This window comes from Chlamydotis macqueenii, chromosome 17 (assembly GCF_036417535.1).
Source record: "Chlamydotis macqueenii isolate bChlMac1 chromosome 17, bChlMac1.mat, whole genome shotgun sequence".
Taxonomy (NCBI): Eukaryota; Metazoa; Chordata; class Aves; order Otidiformes; family Otididae; genus Chlamydotis; species Chlamydotis macqueenii.
Window position 1 is genome coordinate 8,723,020 of NC_141572.1, and position 22,967 is coordinate 8,745,986.

Consider the following 22,967-nt stretch of genomic DNA (forward strand, 5'->3'; position numbering starts at 1 on the left):
TTTTTTTTTTCTCTCTGTTCTTCTTTAAACGGAAAGAATATAATCAGCATGATGCAGGTATGGTAAGTTGCACTGTTACAAATACACTTGTGTAAGTCCTGTTGGTGGGTTGTTCCCCTTTACACCTGGCCGTCCTGAAAGTGGTGGAGTTAGAGCAACGTGGAAGCTGTTCCTTCTGAACTCAGTAAATACAGACAATAATAAATTGTTTAAATACAAACCAGGAAAAAACTTAAATAATTTAAGTGATGAGGTTTTTGAGTCAGTCTTTTTTTATGGCTGCTGTGATTATTCATCTGTTAAGAGGTATGGTAATAAATGCAGGCTCAAAATTCTCCATCCTGTTTAATTACTGTCATGCCTCTCTATCTGGTAAGCTTTTTTCCTATGTTTCTCCAGGTCTGACATATGTTTGACCATGTTTTTTTCATAAATGGATGTGTTGTTTTGGTGCACATGTTCCATAACTTTGTGTTTAACCAAGATACTAACAAAATAGAGTTGAAAGGAAGGCAGAGAGGTGAGTGGGAATGAAGAAACTTAAAAGAAATCAAATACTGGATTGGGGTTTTTGTATTAACACCCTCGCCAAAAAAAAAGATCTGCAAACCCCCTCCCAACAAATAATATCCCAGAAGGCCATTTTGAAATGTCAGGAATCAACCAAGTTAATAAAATTCATTTTTTCTTAACTTTACAAATGTGAGTATAGCTGTTCAAGGAAAATCAGCTTATGGAAAAAAGCTACAGAATATTTTCATACTTACGGTTGCGATAATTTCTGTTTCAACTTATGTTGCAGAGAAATAACACCTGTTTAAAAACTTCCAAACATTTTTTTTTTTTAAGACAGATATTTTGTAGCCATAATTAAGCACCAGTCTTTATGTTAATCTGAGGTACCTGTGACTTCTGCCAAAAATGACATTCATGAATTGGGGGTCAGTTTCAAGTAAAAGGTGAACTCTAAAGCACACCAGAACACATGGTGAGAATTTAAAAAAAATACAAGGAGATTAGCTCAAATTGCTTTTCTAAGAAAATACCAGCAAATTAACCTTTCTGAGTTACAGTTTGGGCAACAATAACTCTTCTGTCTGTATTTAATTTCTTTTGTTTAAGATCCTCTGCTCCACACGGACATAGTGCAGCCTGTTAGAATACAGAGACTGTTTCCAGGGCTTTCATAGTAAGAACGTGGGTGCATTAATATTGTATATATGTTTGAACATACGCAGAGAAGAAGCAAAAATTAATTTTGAGCTGCAGTGAGTCATCAGATTACCTTTTATATTCTTCTCCATCTTATACACTATCTTTGCAGGTAAAGTTTTACGTACTTTGTTCGAGTCTGTAGTGCCTTTTGGCTTCCTTTGTTATGTAACATATTTGTGCTCATATTAAGGGACTGACAGCATGGAAAATGACTTTTTTTTTTTTTTTTTTTTCTGCCTTACAAGTAAGGTCAGGTACAGGCAACAATGCTGTTACAATGCCAAGTACCCAGAAAAAAACTCACCAGCGATTAACCCATGCGTGTTGTACTTTTGCTGGTATTGAGCAGATTGCAAAATGCTGACAGAATTTGTAGGAATAGTCCCAATTCCTTTATAAAACCAGCTGAAAGCATAGAAATGGAAGTTCTGATTCCGGGATACGGTATGGTTCGGGGTCAGAGTCATATTGTGCCTGTTGCCCACCCAGCTGCTGGTGCCCCTGCTCTCAGCTCCCGTCTCCCTAATCCAGCTCCCGTGTCCCTTGGCCTGCAGGTCAGTGTGCAGTTACGCATGCGTAGCTATGCCATAGCCTGATCCTGTAAATTCAGTGCCTATGAGTAGTCTTACTGAATTTCTAGGAATGACCCGGGTCAGGTTTCAGCTTCTGCATATGTCCAACTATTCAAAGGTTCTGGGGGGGAGAAGGGGGGAGATTTGGGAATATGATTCCCATGGGAGAATGAGTTTGTAGATCAGAATTCAGTGCAAGCTTAGAGATCTTTGCAGTACCTAGGAATCTCAGCACAGCACAGTTAGGAACTGGAGCAGAAGCTGTTACTCAGCTACTTTTCAGGGAGATGTGTTCCCCGTGTGTGATCCCATCCCTGGCTGCTGCGTTGGAGATGATCGTAGTTGAGTTTAGGTTGGAGGCTGGAGCTTTTGCCTCCTTTTTTTATGGACATTTTCCTGTCTCTGTGAATGCATCAGCTCCTGGTTTACAATGAGAGTCAGGATCTTTTGCTGATAGCTCAGCAACAGCGGAAACTGGATGCAAGGAACTGATGTTTCTCAGGGCCGAAGTACTGCAGATTGTTTAAGCCAGGGTTGCTAAGCCAGCCTGCACCTCACAGGAATTCTGCCAGAGCAGGAGCTCTCTTGGAATTACTGCAGGTGTGTTTCAAACAGAGACTTTCCAAAGTGACAGTGTGGCATGTTGCACCACTGTCAGCTCGAGGAGCTCCTGCTGTTTGCCTCTCTGCTGGTATTACTCAGATTCCAAAGGAAATCATAGAACCTGCTTCCAGTACTGCAGGAGGAATGTGATAGCACAAGGTTAACAAAAAAAAAAGAGTTTGTGGAACAAGAATCAGGGATGTATCATGTAACAGCCTCTGAAAGATGAACTCAAGTAGTATTCCTGCTAAAATTTACATTTCCTTGCTATTCTGTTTGTTGTAGCTTCTCCCCTGTGATTATTCTTCAGTCTTCGTTTAAGGCCTTAGATAGTAAACACATGGATACTAAAGTGAATGGGAATATTAGCACCAATTTCAGCAACAACTAAGAAGATTTGACCAGCTGCATCAGAATCTGTGAAGTGCTTTCCAGAAGGGATTTATTTGACAAGCGAACCACCAAACCCCACTTATTAGAGTTATTTGGGGCTCAGATCTACTGGCATGCAGCAGAATCACTCAAAATCTGATGTATTATCTGAGAAGTGTTTGTATAAAACTTTGTCAGCAAATCTAGTTTAAAAAGTAGACCCCAAAGGATTAATTAAAAAATGAAAAGGAACCCAACAACTGAGAAACTGACCCTCTGCCTGGTAAGGAAAGAATTATTTTATTCTTTCCAACTAAGTTATTTATTTTTTTCAAAATGTAATTACATGCTGTTTTATAGTTTTACATGTGTAGATGGTAAAATATCTCTTAGCTCAAAGATGCATGCCTTTGCAGAAATCTCACTTTCCTGTCATCAACAGTACTTCACTTTCATGTCTCACACTTCATCTCACAAGTATATGCTCTGCAACTCTATATGGTTGCTGCTAAATTCCAAAGTGCCATCTAATGTTTGTCAGCAGGACAGCAACTGGTTTATGCTAATAATTATAGTAGTGCAAAGCAACAACCACATTTACCCTAAGCATCTCAGAAATATTTTTGCAGTTTCATTTGCCTTGGAAAGTCTCAACTTCTTTTGTTTTGTGTGAATTTTTATTGGATGAGGTTTTGGAAGCAACTGAAAGGCAAGGATTTTCTTATTTTGCTTGCCAAGATGTGTGAAAGAATGATTTTTCACAACTGTTAACCTTTCTGGCCTGGAACTGTGCCAGAGTTAAATTAAAATTATTTAATTTGAATGACAAATTCAGTTTTGTAATAATTTTTCCATAATTTCACATGGCTTTACTAATAGAACTGTTTTCTTCTAGAAGTACATATAAGATAAACACATTAAAAATAAATTCTGTTTGCTGTATGTACCTTATCTAAATGGCATCTAGGTTGTTCTCTGCATGACATCTGAGTGTTGCAAGATCAGTAAGTATAACTGCAAGTAATTAAAAATGTCTTAAAATGGGTACATTCAAATGTAAACATTTAAACATTAAAGAGTAAGATCTGGTTTAACAGGGTTTTTTAAAATAAACTTTCTAGTCACGTTTACCACATTTGCTTCTTGATAATTAGCATGAAAACACCTTACTTTTTAAAGTTGTGTTTTATTTTTTATGTTTTGCTGCTTGTTTTATTTCTCAGCTCAGACAGTAGAACATGATTAATTGTACTGACTTTTAAATATATATATATATTTTTTTTTTCCCTCCTACCTTGTATTTCCCTACTAGTTCAGCTGGGATGTTCAGGAAGAAAGATTTAAAACCCTCACAAAACCTTTTTGCACTGTATCTCTCCATTTTATGAGAAGATTTTGTTACTAAGACAGGCCTTGATCCGTACAGATAGAAGCAAGGCAGGCCTTTATCCCCACAAGGCGTTGCACAGGAGCCGGTCCGTATTCGTAAGCCTCTCCACTTTCAGATCCACATGCAGCCACAAGAATGTTTTGCAGAAACTTTAAAACCAACAAGCAGGCAAACGGGCAGTTTCCTCTTCTCCTGAGCCCTTTGAGCTTTGGATCTGAAGGGTTTTCAACCTGGCTTTTAAACCCAAAATAGTCTACAATTCCATTTCAGCTGTTTCCAGTATCGATGAGCTCTTGTGAACTACTGCTGAAACAGCCCAAAATGAATGTTGGGTTATGATGACATTGATAAATCACTGAGCCTTTTGCTAGTTTAGGCCAACTTGTTAATGCTGCAGATTACGCTCTCGCTTGCTTTGTCACAAATATGGAATAATTCACTGAAGTCATCGGTGTGACTGAGAACAGAATGGCCAAAGATGGCCATGGGCAGCCTGAGGCTGCGTGCCAACTATAATTAAAGCCTTTGATTTAAACAAATGTTAGAGTTTACTCTTGATATATGTATTTAAAAAAAAACAACAAAAACCAAAATTGCTTCCCTTTTTAAGCTACCAAATTACTAGCTGAAGAGAATATTTTTAAACCATAGTTGTGGTGACTGGGAAATGCTGTAGAATACAGTCTGAGTTCATTTTAGAGACTTAATCTAAAATGTAGCTTTAGCTGCTGGCAGAGTGGCATTTTTAGAATACTGTAGTTAAAGATTGAAAAGAACTATGGTCTGTGTTTCTGACCCATCTTAGCTCTCCTTCCTTTTTGCAACTTTATTTTCATCTGTAAGTATTTCAAATACAAGAAACTTGCTCTGGAATAAAATTTCATACACAGAGACCTGAATTCCCTCTTCACGTTTTGGTTTGAGAAGGACAGTAATTACCATAAAAAGCGGTTGATAGTACAGACAGCTATCAATCCGGAACATAATGGCAAACCACATTTTTGCCCTCTGAATGACAGAATGGCACGTTAACCTGGAATCTTCTGAGCAAGTGATTGTACTGTGCAGCTTGAAATACAGCACAACTCACCTGGAAAATCCCGAAACCAAACCAAAATCTAAGAAATGAAAAATTGTTAGTACTGGGTCTTTCCTGCGTTTGAGTGTCTTTTGTTTTCCTTTTCAATAACTACAGCGTGAAATTATTGTCACAGTACCAACCTTAAATTTGATTTGTTTTCCGTGCTGTTGTCATTCTGTTATAAATGTAATGCTATTTTAATTTTTTTTTCCTTCAACTGGAGGAGATTTTTCTATTTTTATCCCAGTAAAATGTAGTTGATTCTTATCTAAATGAAGCTGCTGGGAAGAAACATAGGTCATTCATTCAGCTGCGACCTATACACAGTGACAGGTAGCTTCCCTTGTCCTTTATTTCTAATGTAAGCAGTGCTGTCACCAGACTGTCCTTGTTCTCATCCTGTCATATGACAACTTGAATGAAATTGAGGTGACTGATATTAGATGCAGCAAGATGGAAGCTACGTTTGTATACAAATGAAAATTTCCCAAATTTACTGAAATGACTAGTGTTATCCCTGTATAGGAAGCGTTTGCTTCCTCTTTGCTGTATTGTTCTTCAGCCTTGTGATCCATGAGACCTCTTCTTTAATACTGGATTCTTAAATAAGGATGATACATAAAATCATTCTGCTTTTATATACAAACTACTCCCTGATTGAGGCAATCTGGCTTTGTTTCCGTTTCTAACCTTGCAGTATGAAAGCAAATAGAGTGTCCAAACCACGCTGATGGAAATGTTAGAAATATCTTGGTGGATTTGTCCTGCTAGAGTCATGCAACCATTTTTGAGCGCGTAGGGATGCTTTGAAAGGGCTCATGTAATTTTTCAAATATTTTGAAAAATTGTGGAAATGCTAACGGGAAAAGGTTTTGAAATGAATGTTGGAGATACCATCTTCTCTTTTCATTTGTCTGTATTTAAAATCATTACAGTAGGGCACCCTGACACATCATGGTGTGCTGTTCTTCAGTTCTCTCACCTTGTTTATTTGCTGCATGGAATTCACAGAAGGACAATAAATACCCTCAGCATGGAAGCACCTATATGAATATAGGCTGTATAATTCTGAGAGTTGCCATGGGTGATGGTGGTGCTTTTGCCTGTATGGTTAGCTGAGATTCTTGATTCATCTCGTGCCTTCTTGCTCTGTCGGGTTTATGGAAGTTACATATCACTGAAGCCAGATGTTATGTTTCCAGGCAGAGCTGTAAACCATTTCATTTTTACTGCCCCTGAGCGCAAATCAATCTACAGTGCAGCACTAGTGATGGAGAATTTTTTAAGGGTAATGGGAGAAAATAAAAAGAGAGCTTGGCCCAAATACTGTACTACTCCATCTTCCAGAGAATTAAATGTCTTTAATTCTATTTATAAATTTTTAATTTACCAGAAAGAAGGAGGAAGGTTTTCACCCTACTTTTGCAGCTGGGAAAAATATGACAGATTAAGAAATTAAGGCTCATTTAAAAAAAAAAAAAAGAGAGAGAGAGGTTGTGATGTAGTCAGCAGTCTGATACTAATGGAGAGTGTGTGTTGCCAGAATTTGGAAGTTCTGTATAACCTCAGGGATCTGATCCATAACTCTTATTTAGGTAATTAGTTCTTTTACTTCAGCATTGCCAAATCCAAGCATTCAGAATTGAGCTGGTAAGATATTGCAAGTGGCTAAGAAATAAGGGGACTTGAGATGTATTTTGCCTTTTAAAAAAAAATCTTTGGTTTTGAGTAAAAACATTTTCAGTATTTACTTTACAACCAGAAGGCTGACAAGCATCTATTATATTTTTTAAGGAAAACTATGTTTTTAAATAACAGTCTGACTCCAGAAGGTGGAACTTCAGCAACACTAATCTTGCATGGCTTGCACAAATACCTGTGGGTTTACAACATGAGAGACTTCCTATGTGAGTAAGAATTGGCAAGTCCACCCAGGAGGGTTTTCAGTTTCTTCATTTTGCATGCAAGAGTAGCTACTTCAGTGCCCTATGGATATAGACGTTATAATGGTTTTTTTCTTTGACAGTGTAGAAAGGTCTGGCACATGTCCACGTGCATGCCTAAATTGAATGGTACTTCTCCATGCCAGCATGGCCTCAACAAAAGTTGAGCTATTTTAGTTTGTTAACTGAAGAAAAGTTGAACAAGGAGAAGCAGGGGGAGAGTGCTGTACAAAAGTACAGGGGACTCATACAAAATGCGTTCCTTTTGCTTTGGCCTTTAAGTATTTTAAGAGCCACTACCAGTTCCCTCTACGTTATTCCACTGTAGATAGACTCAGAGCATATTTTTGCCCTCTAGTGAAGCAAATACTTTGCTTCAGCTAAACCTTGTGGAATATCTACCGTTGCCCTTGTCAACCCTTATGGCATTTATTTTTAAAAGAATACCCAGAGTTGGGTAATGTAGTTCTGCTCTGTGCTGCCCCTAAAACACAAAGCCTTAGCTCTGATATTCAGCTGGAACTCTGACGTTGGCAGTAACAGTAAAGCTGAAGTTAGGATTAAATAGGTCTGAACCGTTCATTCCCATCTTAAATGTCAGTATAGGAGATGCCACCTTTTCATGTTGATCTGGTAGGACTGATACTAATTAACATGTTAATTAAGTTGACACTGGAAGCATGGTTTAGAATTTTCAGGGAATCTGAAGCTGGGATGAAAAGATACTTTTGTGCAAAGGCACCTATTCTGATAATTAAAGAAGATTCAATTGTGATGTCCCTTCCTTTCTGTTTTACAGCTGCTCTCACTGTCTCTGACTATCCCAGTTTTCCAGGGATAGTCTCTAATTTGATTCCAGTAGCTTTCAGTCCAAATTACCATTGTTCAGCCACCAGCTGTTACTGTGGTGGATTTATTTATTGCTTTGGTTTGCTGCAGGAACCTAATATGAAAGAGGAAAAACAACCGTTACCCGTGGATGGTGACTGCAAGCAGTGCTGGTTATTTAGCAGCGGAGGGAGGACTGAGCTGGCTGCCTCTCAGACCTGGGTCACTGCAAGGCTCTCGTACCAGCGCCGGGTGAGGGTGCCCTCCTGCCCCTGTGCTGGGCCGGAGGGAGAAAGTCTTAATTAAGAAAGGATTAATTAAGGTTGGCTTACACCTACTTACTTAGGTCTCTTTCTTGTAAGGCTTGATGTCTTAATATATTTATTAATACATCCCCTTTCTGCAGTTTCTTGGGAAAGGTAGACCGAAGGATCAGATCGTAGACTGAGAAGTACAGGAGGCTCTCCTTCACGCGGCTGGCAGCCAGGCTGCCAGCTCAAAGCCTAAACTGTTAAAAGCTGGGTGCTTCCAATTTACCAGCAATAAAGGGATGTGAAAACCATGCTCTATCATGCTATAAAGTCCCAGGTTTTGTTGCAGAGTGTGGTGGATGTGAGGTATAGCACATCTGGCGTTCATTGTGGTAATGAGTAATTTGTCAAGACAATCTCTTAATGAATGTGGGACAGGTTTGTGGGCAGGTGAATGGTTTTAAAAAAAAATGAGGCCAGTTGTACTCTGGAAGCCTCCCCGCAGCTGTGTAAGCTGGAAAAGGGAGGAGACTGCGATGGCAGATCAGCCTTCTCCGGTGCATTAGGGATGGCGTTGATCTCCAAGTGAAGTGCAAAGAAGTAAGCGAGCAAGGGGCTTTCCTTTCTTGTTAGACCTCCCTGTAGTTCACGGGGCAGCTGCCCTTTCAGAGCAGGCGGTGTCGGGAGGGTTTTCTGCCCCCGTAGCCGGCAGGTTGGCGTCTTTAGAGCCGCTGATAACCGTCGTTTTGCTCGGTGACATTTTCCCTCTTTGTCTTTATCACCGAGCGGGGCGGGGGGGGGGCGGGCTGGGAAGCGTGGGAAGCCTGGGGGATCCGGTCGGTGCCCGCCTCGCCCAGCCGAGCCGGGGGGGAGAGGCTCCTCGCCGCCCCGCCCGCTCCCGCCGAGAAGCCGAGGCCGCTGGGCGCTCCCCGCTCCCCCGGGCGTGGCCGCGCCCCAGCCCGCTCCGGCTCCGGCTGCGGCTGCCCGTCAGTTCCGCCCCCCCACCCCCGGGCCGGAGCCTCCCGGGCGCCGGGGCAGTGGCCGGCAGGGCCATGTGACAGGGACGCGTCCCGTGCGGTTTGTCCCATCGGAGCGGCGTCGGTCGGTGGTCTCCGTTCCCTGGATGGGCTCTGTCTGTCGGGAGGCTGCGGGGATCGCTGGTCGGGTTACAAAAGGAGCGAGCTTCGCGGAGGAAAAAGGCTCTGGAGGCTGTCGGAGGAGAAGGCTGGGTCCGCAGAGCGTGTGCGGGGAGCTGGAGGTGTTCTCTGCTGGGGACCGGGCGGCTGGCACCTCGCATAAATGCCTGCGGAACTCACACAGGTTAGTGCTGAACTTCTGTCCTTCCCCGCGGGCTGCCCGCCCGCTCCCGCCCGTGCGGGAAGGAGAGAGCCGGCGGGGGCTGCAGGGGACTGTCTGCTTGTGTTTTCGGTTTTTTTAGCTGAGAACTAAGAGCAAAACCCGAGCTGCTCTTTCTAACAGAGCATTCGAGAGAGATTTTGCTTTTGTCTCTGTTGTGTTAACTGGTGAAACACCCAAAAAAGCGAGCCATTGTTTTCTTTGACCTTCTCGTCCTGCTCAATAAATCTAGGGGACTCTTTGACATGAATAGCTAGAAATTGTGCTGTTAAAAAAGAAAACTCTGCTATTGTTTGCTTTTGTTAAATGTTTGCTTTTCCCATACAGTGTTCTGTGGCTTTCTCTTTGATTTTGCTGTTGAACATACCAGGGAAATAACTTCAGTCTTTCACTCTAAATGTTATCTTAAGCAAAAAACCCTCTTGGCTGTCATCTTAATAATTATAATGGACTTAGAGCTCTGTGCGAAAATATTTCAAATATTATCCTTTACCTTGGAGTGTCATTGGGCATTGCAGAGTAAAGCTGTTGCAGGCTAGGTTTAAATAAATAGAGATCATGTAGACTCCTGTAATTTCTAGGTGCTTACCTTGGTAACCTCCTTCATCTGCCTCGCAAGCCTCAGGAAACCCTAGAAATTCAGGGGGTGGCAGGGTAGAGCTGCTTCTCAAACTAGGATGAGATTTTATCTTTTTCCTAACCCTCCTTTTTCTTCTCTGCCTCTTTAATTAGGAGAGAGTATTTTAGGATAAGAACATGCAAGGATAATGCATTATTGCTGATAATACATCTCTGAATTTGCTTAGGTTCAGTGCACTGGAATTGCTAGAGATGCTTTAATTTGGTTTAATCGTACTGCGTTCAACTCATCTGTCCCAGTAACGCAAGGCTGAATCATTTCTCAGTGCAAATAGGACGTTGGTTGTCTTGAGGGAAGGTAGCCCTTTCAGCTGGGCCCTTGAGTGATGGTTTCTTTGTCTGTGGGCCGGCCCTGTGATCGCTGCCCTGCCTGCTGGGGGTCACCCAGTCCTGGTTTGGTGGGGCGCTTGTGTGTCACACTACCTGTGGGCTTCTTGGGGAGGGGGGTTTATGTGTGGATGTGGTTCTGTTCGTACTGCCTGACCTGCAGTTACTGTGCCTGTTGAATTACATGCAATGGGTTGTTGATTTCTAGATAGATGAGTATAATTAGCAGCTCTTTGGGATTTCGGGGGGTTTTTGTAAGGAGCAGAACGCGAGCTGTAAAAGAAGATGCGTTTAATGTCTTTTGACCTGTGTAGTCGAGCTGTGTTCTTGTCTTCTGGGTTTTCTGTTCTGATAGGAGGAAAAGCTTGAGAGAGAGTGGAAGATTATAGTTAATCACTTTTGGTTATGCATTTCAGTTGACTTATAAGTTCTTCTTCCATATCAAAACAAAAAAAAAATCTTGTGGCTTTAATTTTCATGCTGGTTGTCATAGCTGAAGATGAGAGATGTGTTATTTTATCTTTTCTGATGAAACAAGGGTTCTTGACCCATTCTGAGGGCTTTTTGTCATATAACTGAGCAGCCTGATCCTGTAACTGTATTAGAGAGTGCTAACAGTGTATTAGAGAATGCTTTGCTTAATTAAAGGTAGTCGTTTTAAACCATGAGTTGTCAGAGAAATTTATTGTGCAGTTACAGGGCCTCTAGAAAGTAATCTTTTAGCTTTAATGATCACAATTAAGTAAAACAAAGCCAAATGGATAAATGACTTTGTGGTGAATGGCAAGTCTGCACCATTCATACAGACAAAAATGGGAGAGATACTAGAAGGGACTTCTGGCACATTAAAGACCTAATGTGTTTAGAGACTCCTCATATTAAAATCTGAGTAAAGACAGTTATGAAATCATAATTTAAAAGAACCAAGACTAATTTCTGATTCTCCTTTTGGCTTCTACTGGTAATAGTCATGCTTCCTGAAGTTCTGCGCCACCAAAGCAGCATTGTATCTGGGAATACTGGTAGAGGAAACAAATGCTGAAAAACTGTTCTTGTGGCTATGAGTGTGCAGGGCAGGCGTCACCTTCTTGGTGTTCTCCCTTGGCCGTTCCCCTTCCTGCTGATGAGGAATGAGAATGGCTGGAGTTTGTGCTGAGTATCTGCAGTCTGACATTCTTCAGTGGCCTGAATGTAAGTATAGAATTCATTAAATTCAAAAGAATCTTGAAAATATTAAAATATTTTTGGTCACTGTATGACATGCAGCTTTGATCTGGATCTGAAACCTGAAGTCCTGGCTTGCCTCAGGGCCAGGAAGCTGTGAAGGGATAAGGAGTCACTTCAAGTGACTTTTGCCAAAAAACTCTTCAGTTCTCTGTTATTCCTGCTCCAGAAAATACTTTGCTAACATTCCCAATTTAGGCACCAAACTCAGTAAGGCTGCCCTTCCTCAGCATTGTGTCCCTGAAGCGTTTTGCTAGAAGATGATACTGATGTGAGAGAGGATAAAATCCTAGATCTGGCAGGACGGAAAAGAGGTTAATGCATTAGTGACGTACCTGGTATGAGTCCGTACCGGTGATGGAAATCTCGGGGAAGAAATGTTCATGGAGGTGCAGCATACAAAAGCATCGTTGCTTTCCAAACAGCTGGGAAAGTCATACTAGAAAAACTAAGTAAGAAGGGAGCTTAATTTTTAACATGGATCTCTAGATGAATTCACACATGGATTCTCACATATAATGAGCTGCCCAGTGTTGGAGGGGATATAGGCCTGAAACAGCTTTAATGTCCCTACTACCTTGGAGTGAAGAGATGCACCGCTCTACGATGTTGACTCCTCCCCGCTCCCCAGAGTAAACCCTTTGCCAGCAGTTGTGACCCCTGTAGCAGAGCTGGACAAAGGGAATCTGTTTTATGACTCAGTTACTGAGATGTTGAACTATGTACTGGAGCAACTGAGCGGAGGCGCACATTCCCTTCTGCTGGCTCTGCCACAGAGGCAGTAATTCCCTGCAGGAGGGCGGACATTGTAATTCCTCAGGTGTGGAACTCTGGAACTGGGGCGTGGGGATGTGCCTTTGCCTCTCGATACAGCGGCTTGGGCAGTGGCGTCCTTCACCATGACCAGGATGCTCTGGACCTGCTGCAGGACACGATGTGTAGGTTGTGAGAATGGAAGTGCTCTGTATCTGAAAATGCTGTTGTAAGAACTGTGTTCTAAAAGTGCTGTTGGGATATGAGGATTTATAATGTCCAATTTGTGTCCCTGACTGTGTGTGTACAGCCTTGTAGCAGCAGTAGGTGTACCAAGCAAAGCAGTTCTGGAGGCCATGTTGCTTAACCACCTGTCCCAAAGGCCATGAGGTGAGCTGGTGGGGACAGAGAATCAGACTGTCTGCATTTTTTGCGTAAGTTACACTGCAGTTACTAAAAATAAAAGTGGTGGGTTGGTTTGGTGGTTTTTTTTAGTATGTATGCTTAACATCTTCCTTAAGGTAGAGATGCTCATTATGGAAGATCAAAACAGAGGGAGGAAGAGCGTGTTAAACAGTCACATTTGAAACTGCACGGGCTGGATGTTTCTTTCAAGGCTGTTCTCAAATGTGTAATCTCAAACACTCTTCTCTGAGGAGTTCACTTCTGCCACTAAATTAAGGGTTTGATACTGACTACAGTAGGAGTGGAGTCTGGGCCACTGGTTGGAAATAGTTGTGACGTGTCTATTTTTGGGTGGGAAGTAAAAAGGCATTTCTCTGAATATAAGGATTTTATAATGTTCTCAGTTGCTTTGTCTGTTCCTCAGTTGCTCTGATTTCCCCTGTGATAGCAAAATTGTGGAACTGTATGCAGGGAGACTTCTAAAAACCTCCTGTTTCATTTGAAGGATGCCAGAAAGGTGTAAGGAGCGTACCAAAACACGTTTCATCTACTGTTTCTTCTCACCCCAAAACTTCTGAAATGCCTATGCTAATTTAAGGAGGCGTTACTCCCTGCCCTCACCCCCCTTTTAATGTAAGAATTAAAATTTCAGACTCTACCACTGCTTGTTCTCCTTTCTGGAAATATTTGTGAGTATGGCTGTGTGAGATGGGAGCTTCAGCTTCACTGGATTAAGAAGATGCTGTCCTTTGCTGCTGCTGGCTGTTAATTTCACAAATTTTGCAACAGTTTGCCCTCTTTGTTATGCAAACACGTGTTTTCAGGACCGTTCTTTGGGAAAGACCAGTGAATTGATCCAGGGAGAGAAGTGGTTCTGTATTAAGTAGGTTAATGGGAGAAGGAAAAGGGCAAGGAATGAACAGAAGTGTGTGCGCAGGATCTCACGTAACTGGTGAAACATCAAGACAATACAGGGGTTTCCTGTCTCAAAAGACTTGGCCTGCGAGCTCTGTATGTATTTGGTTTGGTCAGATCTTCCTGAGGACAGAGCAGAGCATTAAAAAGACCCTGTTCTTCATGGTTTTGAAAACTGCTGTTTCAGTAGCATCTTCTATGAGGCTGCTTTTGTCCAGCAAAGCTCGGCTGTGCCCAACGATGGCTTTGTGGAAAAATGGCAGGAAAAGTTAAGGTTGCATATGAGGGCTGATAGTGGATGGGAACTTTCTGCTGTTTAACTCTGCCTTCCAAGGCGTTTCGATTAATATGAGTCTTCCTCATAATTTTGTATTAGCCTTATGTATTTTTCATAGCATTGCATAGTCTTGTTTATATTACAGGAGGTAAGAGAAATAAATTAATATTGCAGTAGCTTTAGTAGTGGTAAGGTGAGGGTAGCAGAGGTGATGTTTGGTTTATGTTCAAAGGTTTTGTTTCTAGTGAGAAATGGAATGTAGGATTTTGCTAGTAGATTTTCTTTGGGTTTATTTTTCCTTTTAAGGATGAGAGGGATCTGATGATTCCTCCCTGTGTCCCAACCATGGAATAAATAGCAGGAGGAGAGGTTTAAGAGTGAATGGAGTGCCTGAAATAAATTCTGGGACTAGAGAGAGTGTATTTCAAATTCTTGGATAAAAGTAAAACGGAAACTCAAACTTGGATGATTTTACATTTCACGGTGTCCTTTCTGTCTCATATATCTCATTAGGTTGCAGCCAGGCTTTGGGATTTCTTTTTTATTTATTTGTCTGCGTGTCTAAGCAGTGAACAACTGTAACTGTACCTGAGAGAAGCTTGATGAGTGTGCAGGGGTCGAAATCTCCCTTTCTCTGAGGAATCGTAATCTTTTGTGTCTACAAATGGGCGGCAAGATCTCTTCAGTCTTACTAAGGGGTGGTGATTCCACGGGCTCGGTGCTCTCCGTGTACTGCAGTAATGTGAAAACTCATTCCTTTCCGTGGTGTGCTCTGCCTCTTTGATGAGTCAAGCCCACACCTGCTTACAGCAGGAAATTGAAATGCCTGAGTTTTCCCTTTTGGCTAATCCCACACATCTATCCTTAGCATCACAACGCTTCTATTTGGCATTCAAAAAAAATAAAATGACAACTGTTCTAAGTAAACTTGGAGAATTTTTTGGGCTTGGGAATTTCTGCCTCCGTAAGCTAAATCACTTGGCACAGCTCTGAACTTTTATTTTTAGTAAAACTTTCACAGCCAGACTACTGTAATGTTCACAGAAATAGATATTCTTGAAAGTCTGAAATGAAAGCAGAGTATGAGGGCTTATTTTTGTACTGTAGAGAATGTGTTTTCGTGTGTATATGCATAAAAATACGTCTGGAGGAGATGAGAAAGTACTTTAAGTAGCATTACTCTGGAGCTGTGTGTAGTGTAATGCTGATTGGAATAATCTGGAACATTCAGAAGAATTTTCAATGTACAAACTTGTAACTCATTGAGGAGCTGGTCAAAGATAGGGAGCACAATTTGTTTACAGCTGGTAGAGCCCTGAGATGGAACCAGCTCCTGTGTGTGATCAGGATTATTCGGCTGTTTGAATTGTAAACTCTTTCAAATTATTTTAGCAAGTTTTGCATCTGAAGCTGTTTGCATCCCTCTCTTTTGATGATATCATTCTCAGGGGAATTCAGTGTTATGGGAATAAAAGCACTTTTGGCTTCAGGCACGGCAGCCTGTGGGCCTTGGCTGGTTGGGTTTGTGGTGCATTTAACAAAGACAGAAAGCAGTGTCCGTACCAGATTGAAATGCAGAGATGAGAGCTTTCCAGATTTGAATGAGATGGAGTTTAATACAGGCTATTGAAAGAATGTTAAGTTCCAAGTAGCTGTGGAGAAGAGTTTGGTAAGGAAACCAGTATATCAGATTATATATTGTGCTTCACACAGCACCACATTGCAGTAATGCAAACCAAGTTACTTTGTTTTAAATGGATAAAATGACTTATTATAAAACAGATTATGTGAGTGACTGAGTTTCTCTTTCAACACCTTCCTGAATCCTTGTTAATCACTGGCAAACCAGACCCTAATTCTTTAAACTGAAGGCTGGAAGCTCTTCCGTGGCACCGCTGGCTCGTATTGGCATAAATTCTGTTGAGCAGCTGCTCTGGTTCTGCGTCAGGTCATGCTCATGGTCTGTAGGTGAGGTACGTTGTTTACTCGCAGTCACCTTGCTGACTTCTGTTAGCATTGTGTCCTCCTTACACCTTCTTCCTAATGGTAGCAGTGGTGGCCAGAGTAATTCTCCTATTGTTAGTAGCTCAGAGGAATGTATTACTGTTTAAACTTAATCCAGCAGATGCTTTATGTTACTGGCCTCAATTACATTGGTTGTCAGCTCACCCGTAAAACCAGCAATATGTTTGGGAGATCAGTGTTGCCCAGCTGGGCTGGCTTGGTGATCTCTGCCATCCTAAGTCTCTGATGAATCCTAGTTATGGTTTTCACCAGCTTAAGAGTCTGACTATAGATCAATTTTTATGATGCTCTAATGAGGGAGCAGTTCTATCTTTTCCTGGGTTGTAAAAGATTTCAATTTAAATGCCAGATGCTGTGAAAGCAGAGTGACTTTGTAAATTGTAGATTTTATTTATAAAGTATGTGTTGATGCTGCTTACTGTTGTAAAATCTAACTCTTGCTGCTTTCACAGCATCTGGCCTTGAGATGTCCCCTTGAACCTGGACTGCTGACAGGCTTTCTTTTTTTTTTTAAGAGTAACTAATGATATTAGTGTTGCCTGTGCTGGTAACTTCAAAAGCTATATATTTTCATTACTTCCCATAAATGCTGCTTGGGTCTTGCATTATCACACCTTAGTTGTTTTCTGTTGAGTTGGTAATATTTCGAAATTAGCTGGTGTGCTGCATAAGAAATTCTTTACCATCTAGTTGCTTTTTTCTCTCTCTTTTTTTCTCTTTTTTTTTCTTTTTTTCTTTTTTTTTGCTACTAGATCTTATAAATATAGTCATATCTCAATACTTGAAAGAAGTGGTCTTCATATTGTATGGGAGTTATGTGGTTCTTGAATGCTTATGAAAGAGGTGATTGGACTTTGTGGGTGAGATATTTCCCTCTGGGTGTTCTCAGTAGTTGCTTCTTTGGGTAGAGAAAGTGAGCAGGTGAAAGCCCCTCCTAAAGCAGCCGGTTACGACCCTGTTCCTGACCAGCGTGAGATTATAACCTCCTCACCTTACTGGAGCATTATAATGGCAATACTGAAAACATTCCCAAAACTTAACAATTCCGGACACGCATAATGCCTTGGTTTACACATGCGTTGAAACCTCCATTGCCACGATAAAGGCTTTCAGAAGCGCTTTGGATGGTTTGAATGCTGTCACAGATGAACCCTGTGGCTGGTTTGCAGAAGGGAGAGGAGGCCAAGTTCTGCCTTCCTCTCCAGGAAGGGAGCAGCAAGCCTGGGTGGTGGGAGTGGGTGCCAGCTGACTCTGGCGCTTGGGTGAAGTTAAGCACACGGTTTTCTGGATGAAGTTTCAGTTAATCAGTTATGTGGAAAGCCTGACCTTGCCTTCTAGCACTGACAGGCAAGTTAGTAGATATTTAATAAAATATATGGAAACTTTCTTGTCTGCTGGTTATGGCATTAATTAACTTCTGCAGGGTGATTGTGTCCTGGAGTGTTGGAAGCTGGTGCTGCAGCTCCTTATTTTTCTTTTTTTTTTTTTTTTTTTTTCCTTCTTTATTTTTTCTCCCTTTGCTCCTGTGATTTTTAATAAGCTTATTGTACTTTCTGGTTCTTCATTCTCCCCTTTGCCCAAAAGGAATGGACTGTGGTATGTTTACAAGAGTTTTTAAAAACTGTATTTCTTATATTAGCATATGTAAATATGAGTAAATATATGTAAATATATGCGAGGTGAGGAGCATTTTGCATTTGTCCTTAGCAATTTCATCTCATCTGGCTCATTTTTTCTCTTTCTACCATGACATGTTGTTTTATTACCTGAGGTTAGAATGCATCCTGGTCTCAGCGACACATTTATCTTGTATTTTATGATGTGATCTTATCACATCCCATTTCTTTTCTCTTTCCTATTCAGCTTTTCATGTGTCAGTGACAGTCGTGACACCAGCTAGTGGCACAGTAGTACCGGGGCTGTGTTAGTGCATACCATTGGCAATTTTTAAGGGTAATACTTTGCTTCTGAGGTACAGTATTCTTTTTAGCAGGATATGTCTGGAGGGAAGAGCCATTTGTAATTACATCAAAACCAGCAGCCATCAGTCATCTTAGATGTAGGAGATGGCAAAGAAGATTTTCTTGGATAGCACTCAGTAAATACGAAGCAAACAGAAGGTGACAGACAATACACCCTTCTCTCTTGGCTGCAACAGAACAAGGAGGTGCAAAGAAGTGCTAATTTGTTGTTTGTGTAATAGTGACAGACTTTTGTATTTGCAGTTGCAGCTTCTGTATTTTAACATACAAAAATAAGTCTTTTGAGAGTGTGAAGTGAGAGGGGTAATGCTGTTCAGTTCCATTGTTGAAAATCTTATGGCTCTTTTTAATATGTTGGATGTAAAAATGTATTCTTTCCTACCACTTCTCCAAGGGCCAAATCTTCAAAGAGAAAACTGCTGCTATATAGGCAGCTTAGAGACAAACTTTCAAACCTTTCAAACCAGCTCCAAATATGATTGGAGATCAATTAGAGTGCTATGTCAGTCCACTGAACAATCCTGAAAACTGTCAATCCAGTAGTTTTTCTGCTTCTTGGTTTTTGAGACTCCAGTCAAAATCATCTTTGTGTTTCATTTACATGAGATCAGTTTATTTTTCTTTTTCTTTCTTTCACAAAGCTGGCACTTTAAAATTTCAGCTTAAGAGTGCGAATGCAGACTTTTCAGTACTGAAATAAAATGAAATCTTCTTCCTTTGCTGCCTCTACCAAAAGACATAGCAAATATTGTGTAACACCCATCCCAAGCCTGGCTGGATTCCAGAGACTTTCCAGAAAAAGAGACACTGGTAAAATCAACAGCTGCCGTGTATACCAAGAGTAAAGGAAGAGTCGTGTCCGCAGCAGCTAAGTGCTGTGTGCGCGTGTATAAACACACTGCAGATGGGTGAGTGCGTTTCAGGAATTGTTGCTCTTTGAGTTTTCTTGTGTTCGGAGAAACTTGGCCAAGGTACATGGTACAGATACTGTTTTGGCAACTGGAGTCACAAAAATATTTACAAAGACTGTTGGGTTCTTCCCCCATGCTCTTATCCCGTCTTCCTGTATTTAAAATTCCCTTAAGTGTTTTGTTTTATTCTTCTAAAAAATCCACAGTTTTCCTTTAAAGGGACAGGGAGAATTAGCTTTCTCCTTGGTGTAAATTATAGATAAATGCTTTTTAAAGCATCTTTAAATTTAAGACAATGATGGAAACGCACCACTTAAACTATGTTGGTTTTTAATATTTCCTGTGGATTACAGAGACTCTATTTTGGAGGGGCTAACAAATTGGGGAAAGGCACTTATCTTACCTCTTAGAATTCAACTGCATGTTCTCCTGAGGAAAAACGTCGAGGTGGCTTTGTTGGGCACTTCTTGCAGTATAGCACAAGTAGAAATACTGTTTTGTGATTCTGCTGTGTTGTGTTTCCTGTCGTGGGGGTGGGAATGGGTTGCTGAATGCCCGTAGGATCGTGCGGGCACCCAGAATGGATGCAGGCTCTGAGCTTTGCTGTGAGGCGTGATTGGGAACGGACCGCGCACGTGGGTAGTGTGTGGAAGGTAACGTGAGGGGATGAAGGCCGACTTCTCCACTGGCCAAAATAAACTGAATATTGGCCCTGGCAACTGCTGAGGACAGACTTCTCAAAATTGTTGCACAGTTTGACCAATTGAGCAGTCTACTTTGGTCTGTTGTTACAATGCCACTTCTCAGGTTTTTTTTACTGCTCCCTGAAGTTCTAGAGTCAGTTCTGGTAGCACTCGTAACAATTCAGATCTGGCTGTCTGGCAGAGCTCACGTCTCCTTAATTCTGGTAGAAGTACTCTCACAGTCTGGACCTCGGGCAGGCACAGGTCTCTGTAAAATGTCTTCGGGTTTAGTTGAGAATTGAAGGAAGGGGAAGACTATAATGAGCTGATCGATGGCATTGGAAATGAAAGGGTTAAGAATGGAAATCTGATTGCACAGCTGAAATCTCAATTTGAACTTGTGGTCTCTTGAGAGAAAATGCCATTCAGCACCGTTGCACAGAGTTATTTCATTCTTAATTTTAATTGACATGTCCCAGAATGCAGCCTGCTCCTACGAGTCCTTACAGTAGAGATGTTTGTGAGTCAGTGTGTCTCTGTGTGGGCGACATCTGTGTTTTAAATTCAGGTCATCATTAATTTCCTTTTGATACCAGCATCCTTTCTGCCTACCTTATTCATGCAATAGCTTTATGAAATTTGAGTGAATCTTTCCCTAAATAAGAGGTTGGTCACTTCCTGGGATTTCAGCTTGATGACGTGACCCTGCTCCCCTTCTCCTCCCTCTCTCTCTTTCTCTCTTCCCCCTGCTCCTGTGAATGCCTGTTGAACAGGTGAAGTGATGCTTTTGTGGAAGTGGTAGCTCCTTGCCTTGGTGACAGGGGTATTCTGTGCAGCCTCAGTAACAGAAAAGTAATTATTTTATTTGTGGTTGTAAAAATGATGTCAATGTTTCAGTTTTATTAGGGAGAAAAAAAAAACCTCAAGCAAAAACTTCTGTGTCCCTGTTCTGGTGTAACATTAATTTTTCATCCCTCTTCTGGGTTGAACTCAAGTCCAGTTATTTATAAACCCAGTAATACTCTATCCTGTAGTGGTTGTGAGAAGTAGAGATATCTGCCTAAAATATTTTTAAATATTTAAAATCTCCAGTTTTGCTGCATTAAAAAAAAAAAGACTGTATGATTGTCCAGTATTGGGATTATCCCAGAACCTTTCTTAGAGCTTTTGTCTCTGTTTTGTATCTGATAGTCATCAGATTAAAGAAGAAACAACAAATAGCCCAGATGCATACAGCAGTCATAAATATAGTGGAAAACTTGTGCTTCAGAATATCAACCTGTACTTTAATTAGTTTTTAATCTGTAGATGAGCAGATGAGGACAACTGCAGGCAAATCTGGAACATGGAAGGTTTCATTGCATGTAGACTTTGAGTACCGCTCCAGCTTGTAACGAATAGGGTTCGCGTTACAGATCTAAATGCCTTGAAAATGCGTATTTCCAGAGTATAATTGTTTTCTAGTTATATTTTTATATTTTCTGTTATTTATCATCTTTGTCTTCATAGCTGGTTTAACTGGTACAATATTTTGCTGGCGTACAAGGTGTAGTAGCTATGATTTTGAACAGCAAGAATCTTCATTATCTCTTGGATTTTTGCATAACATCAACTCCATCACTGGAACTGTGAGTGTTTGGATGGTGGTGATGATGATCAAACTTGCTGCATCTGTACAAGAATGTTTCTGTTTACAAAGGGTCACTTTCAGTCTTAAAGACAATAACTGAAGGCCCCTCAAGGCTTTGGCTTTTTCAAAAAATACCAACTGTTTACCTTTTCCAGAAAGATTGATCAGTGGTAATGTAGGTAAACTAAGTAGGGAAAAGAGCATGATATGGTGCATTCTTGAATAAGTGTTTATTTTTTCCCTCTGAGCATAAATAGGATGTGTTGTGTTTTAACACAGGAAGTACGTGGTTTTGTATTGTTGTTATTTATTGAAGTTGAGGTAAGCTGTTGTGTGTGAGTTACCCTTCCTAGTAAGCCTGAGCGTTGCTCCTTGTGTAGAGTTCCTCACCAGAAAAAAATCAGTAGCCTGTTTTATGGCTGTTCTCTGGTAAGATTTGAATACCCCTAGATAAAAGGAGACAGAACTCCCTGTTTTTGTCTTTGCAGCTGATGGGTCATCCATAATGTGGAAACAGTGGAGTTCAATCCAGTGTTCCAAGTGATGGATGGAACTGGGAGCATGGCTCATGGCCACTTCTCCTGCTTCCTTCTCAGGAAATACCTGTCCCTAGGCTGACATTAATTTCATAAACTCATAGCTAGAGCCTATAGTCTCTGTCACGTCTTTCCATGAGCTATCACATATCTGTGCCTGGAATATTTCCTGGATGCAAGCTTTCCACTGCTCTGTGATCCGTAAGCAAGTGAATTTTACTTCAGGTGTGCTATGTGAGGTTCTGTAGAACTGGCTTTTGCCTGATTTCAGTCTGTTTAGCGTAGTAGCAAGGCATGCAAATAATGATCATGTCTTCCCAGGTGTTTCTTAGTAGAAATTATCACTGCTGGCTTAGTTCTTTTGGGGATTTTCTGGTCTGGGGTTTGGAGCAGGAAGGGAGCCTAGCTAGACTTCGTCCGTGGCCCGTTTCATTAATAGCTGCGGTGAGCGGATGAAGTGTGTGGTTCAGATTTAGTTCTGTTATGTGGTCTTCTTTTGGTAATCCACTTTGTTTTGAAAAATGCATCTTTGAATTTTAAGCAGATGAATGAAACATACTGTAGTTTAGTGTGTTCATACTCTCGTACAGCTGACCGACTGCCTTAGCTGGGGTGTGGGCTTTATCAATTATTAAAGCACGGACTTGTTTGGTTTTGTCCAGCTTCAGTGCGGAGCAGAGCCTACTGAAGTTGCTGACTGGAGGTAAGTGTGAGAGCTTTGTTCTCAGCAGAATCATTCCTCTTGTGTATGTTTCCTCAAAAACCTAAAGGTTTCAGAATCTATTAGTGTGTACCTGTGTCTGTTTCTAAACTAGAATGTGCATAATATTATAAAGACACTTTACAGGGTCTGTACCATGAAAATTTGGAATATATCCCTGTGTGTATGTTGTTTTTTTCTTTCTTTAACTTAACTTTTTCTTTCGTTCCCCCCTACAGATACCCATATGCTAAAGGTCTGGGGAAAAAAAAATTGTTTATGTGCAGCCTATTGTTTAGTCAAAGTGCATATCATCAACAGTCACATGCTGTGCTTAAATATTTTATAA

General features: G+C 41.1%; 1 protein-coding gene across 3 annotated transcripts in view; it reads left to right on the plus strand.

Moving 5' to 3' along the window:
- Positions 1-22,967, plus strand: part of ARVCF (ARVCF delta catenin family member) — a 271,742-nt gene that overhangs the window by 108,679 nt on the left and 140,096 nt on the right. Inside the window, exon 1 of one of the 3 annotated variants that reach the window (XM_086761840.1) lies at positions 9,248-9,575. The exons of the other annotated variants lie outside the window; for them this stretch is intronic. Within the exon in view, the coding sequence (XP_086617966.1) occupies positions 9,555-9,575 (21 nt within the window). The 5' untranslated portion in view covers positions 9,248-9,554. Of the gene's footprint in view, positions 1-9,247; positions 9,576-22,967 lie in introns of those variants that run through there. 3 annotated transcript variants of the gene reach the window in all.